This window comes from Macaca fascicularis, chromosome 15 (assembly GCF_037993035.2).
Source record: "Macaca fascicularis isolate 582-1 chromosome 15, T2T-MFA8v1.1".
Lineage (NCBI taxonomy): Eukaryota > Metazoa > Chordata > Mammalia > Primates > Cercopithecidae > Macaca > Macaca fascicularis.
The window spans coordinates 106,792,564-106,811,702 of record NC_088389.1 but is presented as its reverse complement, the minus strand read 5'-3'; the positions used below and the strand labels follow the sequence as shown (position 1 = coordinate 106,811,702).

Genomic DNA, 19,139 nt, shown 5'->3' with positions numbered 1-19,139 from the left:
GAACCACAGATTTCAAGCCAAAAGTATGCTCTGCCATAGAAAGAACCTTTGGTTGTGGACCTGTTTCTAGAATCAATAGAAACGTTGCATGGATGAACCAAGAGTTCCTCAAAGACATAACATGGATACTAAAAATAAGGCTGAAGCCAGTGTACTTGATATGCAATTACAGCACTAAGTGTAAGCTTGTACATTCGAGAAAATTAGTTATTTCTCCATTTTATTTTTTGTTTTTTTGTTTTTTTTTGAGACGGAGTCTCGCTCTGTCGCCCAGGCTGGAGTGCAGTGGCGCGATCTCGGCTCACTGCAAGCTCCGCCTCCCGGGTTCACGCCATTCTCCTGCCTCAGCCTCCCGAGTAGCTGGGACTACAGGCGCCCGCCACTGCGCCCGGCTAATTTTTTGTATTTTTAGTAGAGACGGGGTTTCACCGTGGTCTCCATCTCCTGACCTTGTGATCCGCCCGCCTCGGCCTCCCAAAGTGCTGGGATTACAGGCGTGAGCCACCGCGCCCGGCCTCCATTTTATTTTTTAATCAAAATGTGAGAACTAAGTCATTTTTATCCTCTTGGCTTAAATCCAGTTCACTTCAGCTGTGACGGAATAATATTATCATCCAGCAAAGGCAATGTTTCTCAACCTTTGTTTCATTATTTTCTCACTATGGAAAAAAATACATTAAATTTAAATTCTACTTAAATACTATAGAATAAGATTCTAGAAACCACTGTAATAGCTCTAAGATTTTTAAAATCCTCTCTCTTGGACAAGAATCCATTTTTTGACCTCTTGGGGACATTATCACCTCTGGGGGAGTATAGAGGGCTGTGAGAGGAGTTAGTGGTCTCATTGAAGTTACTGGAAGACTATTAGTATCTGTCTTTGGCATCAAGGCAAGTATATTACCATATATTACAGATAAAGGTCAGCAGAAAGGTGAAGGGGGATCCAGGCAGCTGAAAACAAAGCCCTCTCCTTCAAAGTGCTTCTTTCAAGAGGAGTGTGAAAATCAGTTAAATTTGGTTTGGAAAGAAATTTGATCTTCACAGGAACAAAGTGCTTTATAGCTCCTTAGAGACAGAGTCTCACTTAGAAGTTTATTCTAGGTCACACGAAGATGTCTGAGTAGACTCTTTTACGACCTCTCATGGATCTAGATAGGCATTCTGGCTGATTTAGTTTCACATGAGACCGTAAGTTCTTACTATCCTTTCTTCGTTCCTTTTGACAATGCTAATGTTATCAGATTACCTGTACTAGATGGATGTGGGTACTGATATAAAAGGAGAGAAAGAATGAACAAAGATCTATAGAACTCCATAGATATGGTGGTGGGGAAGGAGTCAAACCTTTCACTATGCGTTCCTGAATGAATGAACGGTGTGCAAAAACCCTGAAGCCATCTACTGAACCTCGACATCTGATGCTTGCAGGATGTTTGGGTAAACAGGGCCCTACCCACTTCTATGTTAAGAAATCGGGCTTTTCACTGTTGACTTTAAAAGGTATTTTTTTATTATGTTAAAAAGCATATAACATAAATCTACCCTCTGAACAATTTTTATGTGTACAGTACAATGTTGTTAACCATATGTACAAGCTTGTACAATATCACTAGGTTTTTTCATCTTGTAGAAGTCAAACTCTGTACCCATTGAACAATTCCCTATTCTCCCTCCCCTTACCTCCTGGCAACCACCATTCTTGTTTCTACTGCTATGTGTTTGATTCCTCTACATACCTCATGTAAGTGGAATCATACAGTATTTGTCTTTTCATAATAGGATTATCTCATGTAGCATAATGTCCTGAAGGTTTATCAATATTGTACCATATGACAGGATTTCCTTACTTTATAAGGCTGAATATATTCCATGATGCCACATTTTCTTTATCCATTCATCTGCTGATGGACACATGGGTGGCGTCTACCTCTCAGCAATTGTGAAGAAGGCTGAAAATGCACATGGGGGAGCAGAAATCTCTCTTAGACCCTGTTTTCAGTTCCTTCAAATCGTTAATTCCAGAAGAGGAATTGCTGGATTGTTAAAAGGAATTGCTGCCTCATTTGAAATTATGGGTGAATTTGCAGCCTGATTTTCCAAAGCCCTAAGTCAATGCATGAACACCCCAGAAGTAGCCTGTTTCCAGGTGTCCAGATCTGCTGTTGTTGAGACGGCCTTGCCTGCATTCTTCCTATTTTACCTCACCCCATGGTCACATTCCTTTGTTCAAGTTTTATTTTTTTTTTCAATGATTTGTGCCTGGATTCAAGACTTTTCATGATATTTTCCCACTTGGCTCTCCTTGCTTATTCTTCAGCTGCACCAGACACTTTCAATGCACAGAAACAAATCCAGAATAAACACTCCAAGTGTGTGCAGCATTTGAGTCTAATAAATAACCACCTTCAGCCAACCTCAAATGTGAACAATCAAAATTTTATATCTTGCACTTGCAATAGGAATATGCTTCGTCTGTACAGTGACCAGGTATCTATGCATACAACATATACTTTAATATAAAGTCACTTAGTACATTTGTATATAAACACAAATGAAGTGTTAAATGCTATTAATGCAGGCAAGTCTGTGTAATTCCAAATCCCCATTGTGTTATAATTTTTTTCAACCACTTGAAATGAAACTTGAGACTGGTGGCTAGGGCTGGATGGGGTGGAGGAGAAAGGTGATGGAAAGGAGTAGTTAAAAGGAATGGGGAGAAAAGAAACAAAAACATCCCCCGCTCCCTTCTCATCCTGCTTGAAATGGAAGTTCCAGCTGGGTCATTTCATGAGGACGTTACTATCAGAGGGAGCAATATTTAGGTGTACATTGCTGGAAAGATCTAAGGCAGGGTTTTCGTCATTAAGAGAAGCCACAGTATTGGAGTTTTTGTGTCTATCTTCAGAAATAAAAGGCAAAGACCACCAAAGAGCAGGCAATCTTGAAGAAAAATGACATTATGAAAACTGGAACCATATGGAATATCCCCATTAATCACAACACATGTATATAGGATCTGACAGTGTCATTTAAAGGCAAGTTGCATTCAACAGTTGGCCCGCGACATGGGGCAGGGAGCGCAAAGATTCTACATGCAAGAACTTTCACTTTAGATTCCATTTTAAAGAATGTCTCAGAATGTGGTCTCAATCCTGATGGCACATCTTGCATGCTCCAAATTCACTACACAAATCAGAAACAGAATTTTTTCTCCAAAGAACTTCTCAGATTGCTCGAGAAAATATCATTTGCGCCCATCAGAGTGATGGAAACTGGAAAGGACACCAGGTCCTGAGCCAGATCAAAGCTGTCCTGATCAGCAAATTAGATTTTCAGTATCTCTCAGGATCAAGTAGCAGTCCACTAACATAGTGGATTCCACTATGTTAGGGATGTCATCTTCCTTTGGTGAGAAGCGGTGAATATTGTTCAGGTTTAGACAGCCTCCACTAAGATGACCCATCACTTTTTCTCACCTTAAGCAATTATTTCCTAATATTTCACATTTCATTACTTGTTCTGATTGGACATTTGGTTTTAGCCTGTTGATGTAATTCTCCAGGGAATCTCAGTTCAGATTGACTTTGGCCATAAGTGACAAGCTTTCACAGCAACCCCACAGTCAAGCGTTTCTCTCTCCTTGATATCTAGTGATCTATTTTACTTTGAAGGTGCCATATTGTCTCATATCTGTTAAAAGAGCAACTGAACAGATACTTTTGAAACATGAAATGATTTTACTGTCTGTTAGGTTGAATTTGTTTCTGGTGTTGATTTTGATTTGAACTAGAATTGTGCCAAGAAAGCTGTTTCAGACACAGCTATGGGGGAGAAGGGCAGAAACTAAATCTTAAATGTGTCAATGACTAAAATAGAAGAAGCTGATTTATTAAGCACAGTAAAATAAAAAGGAACTGAAGACTAAAGAAAGCTTTTTGCGTCCACAGAAGTCACAAAGACTGGTGAAAAATTCAATCATGACTGACAAGTCCATACAAAATCCCACTCTCATGTTGCTAAAAGAATCCGTAAATGTGAAGTACAAATAGATTTTGCTCACAAATGGAGGGTTGCTATCACTAAAGAAGAAGCCCACGTTATATCGCTTTTGTACCTCCATAACGTTCAGCTCAGTTCCATGTACCAAGAGGCACAATATTTATTTGCTAAGTTGAATCCCTAAAATCAAGCCCCTTTATATTCATTTCATTCTATACTTCAACTCTTCCGTTCTTAGAAAACAGTCAAAGTCATTCTTTTTCCACCATCCAAACAAAACTCACAGAAGTTTGTAGTCAACCTACAAAAATTATGTGTGCATATATGTATATACAATCCAGGGTTTGAAGTACAGCTAATACTCTCACAAGTACTACAGGTTGTGTATCCCTTACCCAAAATACTTGGGACCAGACGTGTTTTCAGTTTCACATTTTTGCAAATTATGGAATATCTGCATTATACCAGTTCAACATCTCTAATCTGAAAACTTGAAATGCTCCAAAATCTCAAACTTTTGGGATGTCAAAATGACACTCAAAGGAAATGCTCATGGGAATACTACAGATTTTGAAATTTTGTATTAGGGATGCTTTATCTACCACCAGCTACCTCTAAAACTACCTCTAAAACTCCACTGCTTCCTCTAAAACTCCCACGATGAGCAGCCTGCAATGAGTGAGACAGTGTGCAAGAGGTACTTATGTGTGTCTGTATAAAACGATATATAAACCCACAGGAACGCTGCAAGGAAGATATTTTATTACCTAAGGAAATAGAGGCTCAGAGGGGTTAAGTAACTTGCCCAAGGGCAAACAGCTACAAAAGGACTCGTAAGTGGTAAAGATATCAAATTCTTCAATAGTAGCAAAAGAAAAAAAAGCTGAGTTACAAAGTGTAGTCATTCATGAGAGCAAAGGCAACAACAATGGCAGAACTGGCCTTGTAGCCCAGCCCAAGTCAGCAAGTCCGTAAGGAGGTTCCTTCGGGCCATTAAAATGAGACCTTTTCAGAAGCAACGTTTCCTTTTCGCTTTTTAACTTTCTCAAGAGAATATGTATCAAACTTCCAAATAAACTAAACACATCTGGATTCGCTAGACTTTTACTCATGAAAAATAATGGCATTTTTTAAGTCAAAAGAAGAAATGGAGAGATGACAGAGAACAACCCAGTGCAAAGGGTGAATGTATTTGAAAAATGAATCGGGTGGTAGAAGAGGAAGGAGAGGAGACAGCAGAATATTTCTGCAAAAGAAAATGGAGAGTTGCTTAGAAGCATTAAAAGCAATAAGATAATTCCTCCACATGGAATTTGGTTTTCAGGCCAACTCTGAGATACCCCAGGCAGCAACTTTGTTTTGAACACAAATAAATAAAATGACATCAGGAGAGGGCTAAGCAGAACATATATTCTCCCAACTCTGGCTCAGAGAACCCCTCCCAGGAGGAATCTGAGAGACCCTATGTCCCAATCACTAAGATAAATTACTAGGGGGGAAAGAAGTCAAAGTCTGAACAAGTCCAAAAAGAAAGAGATAATTTAACGATGGGAGGGACTGGAGAGAAGGGGGAGCCTTATTCATAAAACAGAACTTGACAGAAACGTCAGGAGGAGGTGAGGGGTTATAGATGGGATCTTTTAGGCTTTTTGACACTAAAAACAGGTTACGTGAACAGCTTTATCATGTAGCAGGGTTCCTGCTGGCAATTTTCTATGCTAAATATCCTGTCAAATAACATTTAACTTTCACCAACCTACCAATAGAAGAAGTTTCTCTGAAAGAAACAGAGCAGCTCCCTGTCTTCTTGCAGCTATATAAACAACTTGTGAAGCCTCCATCCTTCCAAATGTTTGCTAGTCATTTATGCACGAATATTTATTGAGCTCAGACTCTGGAAAGGAACAAAACACGGTCTTCATCCTCAGGTAGTTTCCATTGTAGCATGAAAAACAGACAGTAAGTAAGAAAATATGTACCACCATGTGAAGTACTTATAAGTGCACTAGAAAAAAAAAAATTGAACTGGGTAGAGTAGAGAGTGGTGGAGGGGTGTGCCCCTATTTTAGAAAAGGCGATGAAGAAAATCCTCTTTGAGGTGAAATTTGAGAGGAGACAAAAATGAAGTGATATTTGGTAGAGGAGTGTTCTAACAGAGGGCACTTTGCACATCAGAGAGCCCTGGTTTGAACATCATACAAAAGCCATAACCTTGGGAGCTCAGTGCTAACTCTGCTGCCATAGGAACTAGCAACTCAGCTTGAGTTTTTTGCAAGAGGTTCAATTGTCGGAGGGGGTATGAAAAAGGGTAAAGGAATGAAATTCAAAATGAGGAGACTAGTGAAAAACCATGGAAATGTATATATTCTAAATGCTTCTTCATGACTCTGAAAAGAACTCAAAATAGGTAAGAAAAGCACTATTCTTTCACATAGCCCCATACTGGATATCCCTAAGACGTATCAGGGTAGGATAGCATACTGATTACAAGATGAGTTTGGGGGTCCATCCTGACTTTGATTGGAATCCAAGCTCTACCATTTATTAGCTGTGGTTTTTGTTTGCTTGTTTAACTTTTCAAGCTTTAGTTTTCTTATCTGTAAAGTGGGGGCACCATGATCTTTCTGCATAGGGTTTCCCAAGAATACAATGAGATGTTGCATGCGACGTGCATAGCGCAGTGTCAGGCACAAATGAGAAGGGCAAAAAATGTGAGATTTTCAACACGTTAATATATAAATGTATCACATGTGAGACATGTAATACAATGTGAACAAATATGTTCCTAAAAACATTCTTTCATTATATGACTTTAAAATAACTAGTCATTTTAAATGACTTCTATTCAGCTTATGAAAGAGCTTCTTTCATTGTAATCTTTATACTTTGAATGCTTCCTTTGCTGTAATAAGATATAAGGCCATTGCTGATCCAAATCTACTAAAGCATGAATGCAATACCAAGGTCCACAATTGTGCTAGAAGTAATGGCAGGAAACCAAGGGACAGGGACTTCCTTATGTTTTGAAACCCAGGGCAAGGCTTTCCTGTTTGCGTATCATGAAAAGTCATTTTGTCCAGAACAAGTACGATTTATTTAACAAAAATGCTTTCCCAGAAGCAGAGAGGAGATTTTTTCCCCTCTCTCCTCAGATCCTCAGCAACTGTCTTGGTACAAATCACAAAGGTGCTCTATGAATGAAGAATGACAACTGTGCTCTTCTGGGGAGGCTGCAGATGACAAAAGGAAATTAATGTCTCAGGGAAGGGGGCCTAGTACAAAGACAGGCACTGCCATTCCTGTAGCACTCAATCACATATGCCACTAACAGGATGCGGGCATCACCGAGGGACCAAAGGTGTCTGGGTTCAAAGCCTGGTGAAGGAAAGGTCCCAGGCGCAACACAGGATGATTTGTCATTCTGATATCTAGAAGGAAAAGGGGTCAGCCGGACCATAAAAGGCTGACGTTGCTGCCAATGCCACTCATGTTCAAACTGTTAACGTGTTCCTGATCAGAGTGTCTCTCTTTATGGGATGGGTGGAACAGATCACAGTGTTTTATAGATTGGAAAGATTGAGGTGCAACAAGCAACTCTCTTAGGAAAAACGCCCTAACCTCCCAGGATGCAGAAAGTTACAGGAGCGTAGGTGAAAACGCGGCTGAGCATGCACTGAGCTGCTCCTGTGGACCAGGAACCAGGTACCTGGTCAGTATTTTATTATCTTCATGGAAATCTCTGAGGTCAGCGCTGGTATCATCTCCATTTTACAGACGAGGCAATCGAGACTCCGCGAGCGTTGCTTATCCACTGAGTGGTTTCTCTGAAGCTAGAGACTAATACAAACAGCTTCCAAATTTCCTCTCCAACTGGGGGTAATTTGGGAATTCAGGCGAAGTAAGGGAATCTAAGAACTAGCTAGAGAAAATTGACTAATATAATCTCACAAAAACGGAAGAAAGGCATTAAACAAAAAGGAAGAAACAAATTAAGTTAAATACATAGAGTGAGTCACAGAAGGCTTTGAAACCATAAGCAAAAACTGGGGAAAAGTATATGACCTCACGAAAGGATATTAACATTTCGTCATGGTGTCCACTTTCCCTGGGAAGCTCTCTCCCTGCCCACAGAATGGATCAGTTTGTCTATCCGTGGGAGAATCCGAAATGACACCCCTGCCATGGGAGTCACAGCAGCAACCACACAACCACAGCAAATAATGGCGAAGGCCCCAGGAGGTTAGGTTTAGAGGGTAAACCTCACAATAGTGATTCTGCAGTCCCTCTGTACACACTGCGTTCTCCCATCTGGACCGCGACAACCTTTCCTACGTCTTTGATATTTTTGCCATGAGACTATATGCTTCTCTTACAGAAGGCATTGATAAAACTTAACAATACTCTCCCCACAGCAATCACCCCACGGAGAATAATAGGACTGAGTAAATGGGCATAATTACTTTGAAGCAATAGTGAGTTTGCCTTAAGATGATTTCAAACTCCAGAGGTAAAAAACGAGAACTCTTATTCCAGAGTTGTCATCAGGAATGTCACGATGCAGGGCTGACGGATGTCACTCCGTGCTAATGGACGTTGACCATGAGTTAGAAGACACAAGGTCTTCTTATTGAAAAGCAGAGGGATATTTCTAGATTATAACATTTCTCTAATGGAGGCAAAATTTCACTGGGGCATCCCCGTTCCAGTTAAGGAAGCCAGAAACTTCAAATGCGAAGCTCATCTCTGCATGTTCGCCTTTTATATTTTACTTGCTGCTTCGGAGTTATGCTTATTGATGAATGTTGGAGGTACTGACAGATAGAATTGGGTGTATATATTTAAACCCAGACATTGTGGAGCAATTAGGGAAAGAGGGGGATATGTATATGGGGAGGCAATTTTTACCTAAATCCATCTACAAAATGTAACTAAAGAAGGTAGTAAAAAGTAACTGATAAATGAAACAGAAAAATCATATAGTAACCAGGAATCAAGAGGAATAGAATGGATGTGGATTAAGACTTGCACAAAGGAGGTACAGTCCTATCCCCTATGGACTGCGGGAAAGGCAGAGGGAGCACCAGTAGAGTGACCCCAACCTGCGTAGATCTGTTAGAGCCAGAAGCAGGGTCTTGGCTAAGCGCTAAAAAGTGTCAGGTACAGCATCTTAGCTCTACCTTAAAAAGAAATATTCAGAGACAGTTTACAAAATCATGATCAGGAAAAAGGGCAAAGTGCAAAGGTGTGTGAAATTTATAATCAGCAGCACAGTGCTGGGCACCCCCGAAAAGTTAGAGCTTTTGTAAGCACTGAAGGGCCGGATACTATGCTAAGCACTTTTTACTGCCTTCCTCATTATTTTGTAATAACTCCATGAACTCTGTGCTACTAAATGTCCTCTTTGTATAAATAAGTATGCTGAGACAGACAGATTAATTTGTCCAAAATTACTCAACTAGCAAATAGCTCAAGAGTGAAAGAAACTCATGCAGGCTGGGCCTGCCACCTGAACTCTTAATCACACTGGCTGTTTGCCTAGAGTACAGGATATGTTGGTAAACGGGGGATCCCATGCAGCTTCTGTGCTTCTCCACCCAGAAAACTTTGTGCTGTCTATAAGAAATGCACTTTTTGGCCAGCTGTGGTGGCTTACACCTGTAATCCCAGCACTTTGGGAGGCCGAGGCAGGTGGATCACTTGAGTTCAGGAGTTTGAGACCAACCTGGCCAACATCATGAAACCCTGTCTCTACTAAAATACAAAAATTAGCTGGGCATGGTGGTGGGCTCCTGTAGTCCCAGCTACCTGGGAGGCTGAGGCAGGAGAATGGCTTGGATCCGTGAGGCAGCAGTTGCAGTAAGCCGAGGTCACGCCACTGCTCTCCAGCCTGGGCAACAGACTTCGTCATCAACATCATAAAAACAAGAACAAACAAACAAAAAACTGCACCTTTTATAGAGGTTTAGTTCATGTTAAGTAAGTATAGTTTCAATGGAATTCTGAGTTTCCTTACACACTTTTGTTTTTCACACTGAATTGGCTGTACTTAGAAACCAAAGCACTAAAGCTAAAGTTAAAAGTCAGTGTGGAAACACAGTGATAGGAGCCCAGGGCTGAGTCAGGCATAGATTCCAGTCTCTTCTCTGCCACTAACTCACAATGTGAATGTGAACCAATAATTTATCCTCAATAAAACTGAAGCTTAATCACGTCTAAGGCCGCATTAAATGTTGCAATGTGATGACTGCACAAGCATTTTCAATTAGCAATGTTTACGACTTCTGATGTTATCAACGAATCTAATTTTCTATTTCCATATATTACTTGTGTATATGTATTTATGGTTCTCCCTTTGTATTTCAAAGTGAACATTAAATAAACAGATCGTGATGGGCATGCACATGGCACGTACAATTTTCTTATCGTAGGACTCCCCGCTGCTGTAGGTTGTGGCCAGCGTGGATGAGCACTCTTCCAGGTACCAAGGTTTCTTTCCGCTTTCTGCAGTGCTGCTGATGGAGATGGTGTAGATGCTGTTGGTGTAGCCATCACAGGAGCAGTGGTCTTTGCTCCTTCCGCCATTTCCAGATGCCCAAACAAACACAGAGCCGAGGCCTCTCCGCCCCTGTTCACAAACAGAGAAAGCTAAATGATGGTGTGAAATGACTCTAAATGAAGAGGTCAGAATCCACTGAGCCAAACTGAGTATGTGCAGGTGGCGTGTGTTGCTATCTTAATATGCTGGGCTTAAGCAGCTTTTGGGAGTGGAGTAAGAAGAGTTGGTCTTATAGACTAAAATGGTCAGAAAAGTTACAGGAGCACACATAATGACAATAATAATGGCTAATATTTATGGACCAAGCACAAGTCAAAGAGTTTTACATGAACTGGATTGAATTCTTTCAACGATCCTGTGAGGCTGGCACAATTCCTGTCTCCATTATGCTGTGGAGAAACTGAGGTACAGAAGTTAAGTAATGAAATTAAAAATTTTTTTAAAAAGGAATTTAAGTAATGTTTCTAAGGTCATAATCAGTAAGTGGTAGGGCCAACATTTGAACCCAGTGAGATATGAGAGTTGGGATATTATTAGTTGTAATTACCATAGTTACGCACTATTGTTTAAAATCTTCACATCTGCTATGAATTGGGTGTTATCATGCACCCTCGTTTACAACTGAGGAACATGAGCTATACAGAGGTTATGCCTCCATGCTCAATCACACTGTTGGTGAGTGTCAGAAGCAAGTACTAACAGTACTTCTTTCTATAGAACTGACCTTCCCATGAGTGGTGTGGGCACTAATTACTGAGGGATGTTAATGGATGCTACCATAAATAAAAGGATTTCAAGATCACATATGTTTGGGAATCCCTGAGTTAAACAAAATTAAGTGAGCCTCTTTATTACAAAACTTCTAAGCACCTTTAATAAATGAATGCTTACTGTAAAATTCTAAAAGCAGGATACAGTCTAATGTAATTTTTCCAAACATATTTGACCATAGATCTATTAACATTTTCTTAGAATGCTAGAAGACAGTGTCACATTCTTCATACCAAAGCTTGGTAGCTAAAAATAACTAAAAGAATTTCTTGGTTAGGCATGGTGGCTCATGCCTGTAATCCTAGCATTTTGGGAGGCAGAGATGAGCAGATCACCTGACAGGAATTCAAGACCAGCCTGTCCAACATGGAAAACTCCGTCTCTACTAAAAATACAAAAATTAGCCAGGTGTGGTGGTGCATGCCTGTAATCTTAGCTACTCGGGAGGCTGAGGCAGGAGAACTGCTTGAACCTGAGAGGTGGAGGGTGCAGGTTGCAGTGAGCCAAGGTCATACCACTGCACTCTAGCCTGGACGACAGAGTGAGACTCTGTCTAAAAAAAAAAAAAAGACTTTCTTAAAGTTCTCAATAATTAAGGAATAGAAGAAAAGTAGAATATAGACATACACAGTGAAGTGACTATAAGCTGATGTCTTCGGGGAAAAACAGAATTAAGCCAAAATGGAGAGTATTTCTGGGAATAGCTACAGCTGAATCTCTAAGAAATTGTGCCATTTTAAAGCTAGAAGGCAAACTGGAGGACATTGAGGCCAAATCCATCATTTTCTATTAGGAAGTGAGAACCCAAGTCACAAAGCTAGTGATGGCAAAGACTTTCTTCCTTCCTGGCCCTAGTTTTCTGGTCCCCAGGTGGAAGGAAAATTTGGGGGATGCTTTCTTAGAATTTCTGGAAAAAGAGCCCCCCAAAAAAAGAGACAACAAAGTCTAGAATATCTGTGATAAACTCTTCCTGACCTTGACTCTTCAAGGAATGGAATATTTATGACATGATTTGACAGACCTGATCATACATTTCTTTTTGTACTTGAACTTGGAAAAAATGCTTTATGATTACCCAGGAATTGGAAATATTCATGAAGAGAGAGGGGGATAAACTTTCAGTTGTTATTGCTGCTCGACAGCTGGGCCTGGTTTACCATCCCTTAACATTTCATCAAAATATTCATGAAATAGAGAGAAAGGTGCAGTAATCACCAAGCCATCACAAACTAAGAATCTTGTTCAATGCTATGATAATCTCTAGGAGGGATTATGCATCACTATGGTGAGGGTGGTCAGACTGAGAAACTATGTCTAGACCTCAGAGACAGAACAACATACCAGAGGGAAAGAAAGAATGTTCCAAGTCATCATCAATATGTTCCCTCTCTATCAGACACAGAGGGGCTGTGTTACAGGCAAAAATCAGGGTCCCACTGGGCCTCACCTGACAGGTCAATAGAATATATGGGATTGTGCAAAAACCCACCTGATTTAAACAGCGCCATAACAGATGATAGACAAAGACTCACAACGCAACTAAAAGGCATATATGGTACAAGCATGTGTGTGTGTGTGTGTGTGTGTGTATTTGTAAAATTATGACAGTGTGCCCATGAATAAAATTCAATTAAACTATCTTTAAAAAGTAACTTGATTTTAAAGAATATTTAATAAGAAAATATTTAGGAAGCATTTTTGTGATAATGTAGTTATAAACGTAGGATACAAAATGATATAGCATAGTCTCAGTTTAGGAAAAAATGTGTGTAGACTGGGTGCAGTGGCCAACGCCTATAATCCTAGTGCTTTGGGAGGTCAAGGCAGGAGGATCATCTGAGGCCAGGAGTTAGAGAACAGCCTGGGCAACAGGGTAAGACCACATATTTACAAAAAATTAAAAAGAAATATCCAAGTGGTGGTGTATGCATCTAGTCTCAGCTATTTCAGGGGCTGAGGTGGAAGGATTGCTTGGAGCCAGGAGTTCGAGGCTGCAGTGAGCTACGATTGCTCTGCTGCACTCCAGGCTGAGTGACAGAGCAAGACCCTGTATCTTTAAAAAAAAAAAAAAAAAAAAAAAAAAAGGGAAAGACAAAAAAGTGTGTGTGTACAGCAGTCTATATGCATAAATTTAGAGGCATACCATAACGTGAAAATGTAATTGAAGTTATCCTGTATTGTAAGATCAGAAAAGCTTTTTATTTTTTTTTTATGTCAATCTTCTATGGCCATGTCTTACTTTAATAAAAAGAAACAAGAACTTTAATTCCTCTACTAAGAGGGAAAACACAGTCAATTCTTAAGAGATAATTTTTTCATGTTATGGCCAAAAGGGGTTTTACCCATAGAAGGTCCACTGTGTACTAAAAACAACAGAGGCTAACATTTCTAAAAAACCTTCTATGCGCCAAGCGCTGTACAAACATTACTCTGCACGATCCAAGTTTATATTATCATCATTTTACAGATGAGCAAACTGGTTCTCAGAACTGCTCACTAACGGGCTGGGTGCAGTGGCTCATGCCTGTAATCCCAGCACTTAGAGACAAGCCTGGGAAACATAGCGAGACCTTGTCTCTAAGAAAAAAATAAAAAATTAGCCAGGCACGGTGGCATGCGCCTATATTCCTGGCTTCTAGGGAGGCTGGGGTGAGAGGATCACTTGAGCCCAAGAGGTCGAGGCTGCAGTTAGTTATGGTCACACCACTGCACTCCAGCCTAGGCAACAGGGCTCAGAGAAAGACTGTCTCTAAACCAAAAAAAAAAAAAAAAAAAAAAAGAAAATGCCAGACCTTGAAAACTGACTGGAGCCACAGCCTGAGCTATTAATCCTTACAACAGTCTTCCTTTGGGCAAAAAGAGGGCTACTGGTTATTGTACCCTTTCTGGCCAAATCTCCCATGACTTCATTGCAGCTTGGCCTTAGAATGTAAGAGCAGACCAGCACTCAAGTCCTTTCTAGACTTGGCAGTAGTATTAGAACTGATAAAGATTAGATGTATGCCTTGCCCCCAAGAGGTAGGACGTAGTTTCCAACCCCCAAGTTCCCTGAAATCCCACCCTGAGGGGGGACTCCCTCAGAAGTGTGAACACAGGTCATTCTGTTCTGGCAGCACTCACGGAAGACACCAATAAGGAGGGGCAATGGCATTGCTGAGGGGTGCTTTGGGGATCTACTGGGTTGAGAGAGTCCTGAGTTGAGAGGACAGTAGGTTGCTGCTGCCCTGAAAATGTCCCTTTCAGACAGAGGTGATGTCCTTGTTTTGAACAAATAATCTGAGGGAACTGTTTTATAACTGAGCATGGTGAAGGAAAACCTCAAAGGACCGTGTGGGGTCAATAACCACTTCTAGGCCTGAAGAGGCCCAGAGAGAGGGGAGTCACTGGAGCTGGTGACAGAGGGGTTAATCAGAGTTGGTCAGGGGACACACTAGCCTGTGCTGGCCCTGCAGATTAGGGGCAGGTGAATGTATACCTGAGTCCCCAGTCTCCCCGTCTTACATTCCAATTTCTGGCCAGCGTACCCCACTGGCCAAACCTCATTAAAACCCATAGAGATCAGTGTCCACACGCACAGAGCTTGTGGAGAGAAGGGAAGAAGAGATCTTAAGGGTTAAATAGGAGACACTGGAATAGTCCTGAAGGTGTGTGGTGGACTGCACTGTGTTCCCCTAAAGTCATATGCTAAAGCCCTAAAGACCAATGTGACTATATTTGGAAAAAGGGTTTTCAGTGAGGCAATTAAGCTTAAATGAGGTCATAAGTGTGGGGCCGCACAGGACTGGTGTCCATATAAACAGAGGAAGACATATCAGAGCTCAGATCTCTCTAGCACACACTCTCTCTCTTTTTCTCTCTCTCAGGGTGTGGGCACAGAGGGAAGGCTATGTGAAGACACAGCCAGAAGGTGGTATCTGCAAGCCGAGGAGGGCCAGGACCCAGCTCTACAAGCATTGTGGTCTTGGACTTCCAGCCTTCCAGCCTCCAGAACTGTAAGAAGATAAATTTCCCTTGTTTAAGCCAGGGGTCTGCAACCAAAATTGATCTGTGGCTTGTTAGGAATCTGGCCACACAGCAGGAGGTGGGTGGTGGGCAGGCAAGCGAAGCTTCATCTGTGTTTACAGCCATTTTCTATTACTCACTTACCGCCTGAGCTCTACCTCCTGTCAGATCACCAGCGGCATTGGGTTCTCATAGGAGCTCGAACCCGCTTATGAACTGCGCATGTGAGGGATCCAGGTTTCATGCTTCTTAAGAGAATCTAATGACTGATGATCTGTCACTGTCTCCCATCACCCCCAGATGGGACCATTTAGTTGCAGGAAAACAAGCTCAGGGTTTCCATGATTCTATATTATGGTGAGTTGTATAATTTCATTTTATATTACAATGTAATAAGAGAAATAATGTGCACAATGAATGTAATGTGCTTGAATCATCCCCTAAACCCCGGTTCTGTGAAAAAAGTGACTTCCACGAAACCTTTCCCTGGCACCAAAAAAGTTGAGGACTGCTGGTTTAAGCCACCCAGTCTGTGCTGTTTTGTTACAGTAGCCCAGGCTGACTAACACGAGGAGAGAGGAAGAACAGGGGCCTGCCTCTCGTTGGATTCTGTGTGCTCTACCACAGAATGCAGAGAGACTGCCATCATTTGACCCAGGAGGCAAGCTGACCTTTATTCCTGTGAGTATGGTTTATGATTGAAGTCTCAGAAATAAACAGACTGAATTTGTGGGCTAGAATGCCATCAAGACAGCTGCTAAAGATCTATGGGGTTAACCTTAAACAATTAGCAATTCAAAAATACATTTCCTACAGAGGCACAGGGGGTTTCCATTCATATGAAATATCCAGAAACCAAAACATATGTGGCAAAAAATTAAAAATCTGGACATTTCTCCAAAAAAAAGTAAAATTAAGAATTAAATCTTAATGTGGGGTATAGGGAGAAGGGAGGGTGCAAGGAGTACTATGAAGAGAAAAGAATTTTGAGGCATATATTTTCCTAAAGTGTGGGAAATAATGACATTTTCTAGCTTGGTGAAGTAGTGTGATTGCAATTGGCTATTTAAATATGGCTTTGCATGCCCAAAAAAAAGAAAAATCTCTTCAATTTAATTGAGTGCTCCGTTAAAAGTCAGCTAACTTAAGGCAAAATACCTTGTGGAATCCATGCAGGATCCATTTGAACAACCTGTAAATACTCTCTTTGTATCTAAATGCACGTTTTTTTCTCATGAATGCCCTATGAAAATCAATTTGTAATACCCTATCAGCATTATTATTAAAGGATAGAAAAGAATTGGATTTCCTTGTGGCTCAGAAGGTCAGAAAAGGCCACTTTATGCTGGATTACCAATTAAATCATACACTCTGAGCCAGGCTTTGAGAACATTAGTGTATGATGGAACTAAATTTCTTTCTTTAAAATAGTGTGATTATTTTTTAGTCAGTGCAGTTAGGTTTTATTTGATATTTTAGTATTACTTTCTTCTCCTGTATTGCTTAGTAAGTATTTTTAAAAGGCCATGAGTAAATTCTTGTGATATAAAAAAGAGTAAGAAAGATAGTAACATATATTAATATGTGGCTAGATACTGTGCTAGAAGCTTTCACATATTATTAGTTAATTTAGAGCAGAATTTAGAGCAACACCAGCAAAATAGATAGCACTGAATGGATTGTTCCATATTAGGAAACTGATAACGTTAAGTAATAGGCCCAGTATCATATAACTAGGACGTGGTAGAGACAAGAGGTCGAGACCCTGAGTCTGATCAGAACCTCTGGATCTGTATATGTCAACTTGAAGAGACACAAAAAAAACAACTTTGGAATGAGGCACTTCCATTCATCCATGATGTCTCGCAAGCACCGCCTCAATACCCAACTTATCAAAGCCCCTTGTCATTCCTCTCCCCACCTTTTTTGCTATTCCTCCTTTTGGGGAGAAAAGAGCACAGTTCTCTCTGTAAGCTTTTTATGCCATGGTTATTCCATACTCCATATTCCCTGGATAAAGGGGCATCCAGGGATAAGGGGAAGAAGTTGGAGAGAGACAAGGACACTTACTACTAATGACTTAGTAGCTAAGAAATAAAGAACTGTTCCTATTTTTAAAGCTCAAGGATATTCTGACTAGCATTTTTGAAATAAATCTTGTTGCTTTATAGAACAGGGTTCATTGAAAGAAATAGATCTCGTCTAGAAACATAATGTAAAGACCAAAAAAAAAAAAAAAAAAAATTAAAAAAACCTCACAAATACCACCAAAACCCCCTTTAAAAACTACTGTTTTTTTGTAGCACTCACACAAAACGTTTGTTCCAGAATTCTAAAACATATTGCTTCTTTAAGCAACTTAAATAACTTTTTGATCACATTTATCCTATCGTTAGAAACAAGCTAAACTGGTATAACTTGGTGGGAGAAAGCGTTCTTGGTCATGCACGGAGATGATGCAGTCATGGTAAAGGTGTATGAAGACATCTATGGGATAAGAGCTTACTTAAGCCCCAGACTTGTTTTTTCAATCAGTTCATCCGAGTAAGATGGAGCTGAGGTTACAGAAATTAATTATATGGAATCAAGTTAAGATTCAGGGAATAAGGTGGTCCATCCCCTCAAAAAATCCACAAGTAACCTGAATGAGACAATATGAGATGTTTTGCCCAATGTAGAGAGTATCCAGGTTTCTCTTGTTCCGCTTCTACACTTAGAATATTTCATAACTGTGCTCTCAGAATAACTAAGGTAAACAGAGGAACTATTATATGTAGTTTAAAGCAAACACTCATTAATTATGCTTTATTTATTTGGTGATTTGAGTAAAGGAAACAGTTCATTAATTCCGCTTGTTTCCAAGCAAAAATTCCAGGATCGAAAATGCTTACCAATGGAAAGCAACAGCTCCCTAAAGCTGATTTCTGCAACCAGCCAACAACCAGTGAGTGGCCTCCACCAGCACCTGCTGATGTCCAGTGCTTCCCGCAGCCCAGTTCCTGGCCCTGCTACTGGTCTCAATCTTTATGCACCTGCTTTAGCCTGTCCGCTGCCAGACCCACCCATGCAGCCTAAGAGAGACTCTGCGGAAGGGCTGCCTAAACATCATCAGACTGGCTTCCAAAGAACACTGTACGGGAGTATCTTCATCATTCACATTCTGTGCTACTTAGCCACTCAAAAGATGGCTGATGAGAGGGATGGGAAATACAAATGCAGTGATTTTCTACTTCTCTAGTAAGAAAAATGGAGCAAAGAAGGCTTTTGTGGAGAGTTACCTATTTCCGCTCATTTCTGCCTTCTTGCCATTTCTTATGCGACGTGATTTCGCTCCCTCCTCTTCCATCGCATCTTAACCTCACCAATCTATCTTTTCAGCCCTATACCAGGTAGTCTGTATTATGATTTTCTGTGCACACAATAGGTCACTAGGCCAAGAAATTTTTAATGTTCTTTTGACTTTTTAATGATGCACTCAAGTTATCAGATGCAGTTATTAACAATCATATTAATTTTACCATTCACAAATGAAAATCCATTTTATATGCTTCCTGAGCATATCAAACGCAGCCGACTTCACTTTTCAAAAAATAGAGAGCCTAATAATGACTATAGGATCAACTGCAAATGACAAAATTTTAAATATCATTTATAAGCTACTTTTAGGGTCTTTTCATGATATTGTTCATGTCCTAGTCCATGAATGGAGAGCACGTTGCACTGAATTCAGGGACTTCAGGTCAGTTTTCTAAAGTGACACTTGGAAATGGTGAGTAAGGTGGTCAAAGAGTAATGTCAAGGACAATGA

At 40.5% G+C, this 19,139-nt stretch overlaps 1 protein-coding gene across 6 annotated transcripts in view; it reads right to left on the bottom strand.

Annotated features, from left to right (window-relative positions):
- The window catches only part of PCSK5 (proprotein convertase subtilisin/kexin type 5), a 465,827-nt gene that overhangs the window by 249,111 nt on the left and 197,577 nt on the right, over positions 1–19,139 (bottom strand). For 5 of the 6 annotated variants that reach the window (XM_005581952.5, XM_005581953.5, XM_074017691.1 and 2 more), the window contains exon 8: positions 10,415–10,627. In XM_005581952.5, coding sequence (XP_005582009.3) covers positions 10,415–10,627 — 213 coding nt within the window. Of the gene's footprint in view, positions 1–5,762; positions 5,916–10,414; positions 10,628–19,139 lie in introns of those variants that run through there. The other variant, XM_074017690.1, reaches the window with a different exon arrangement.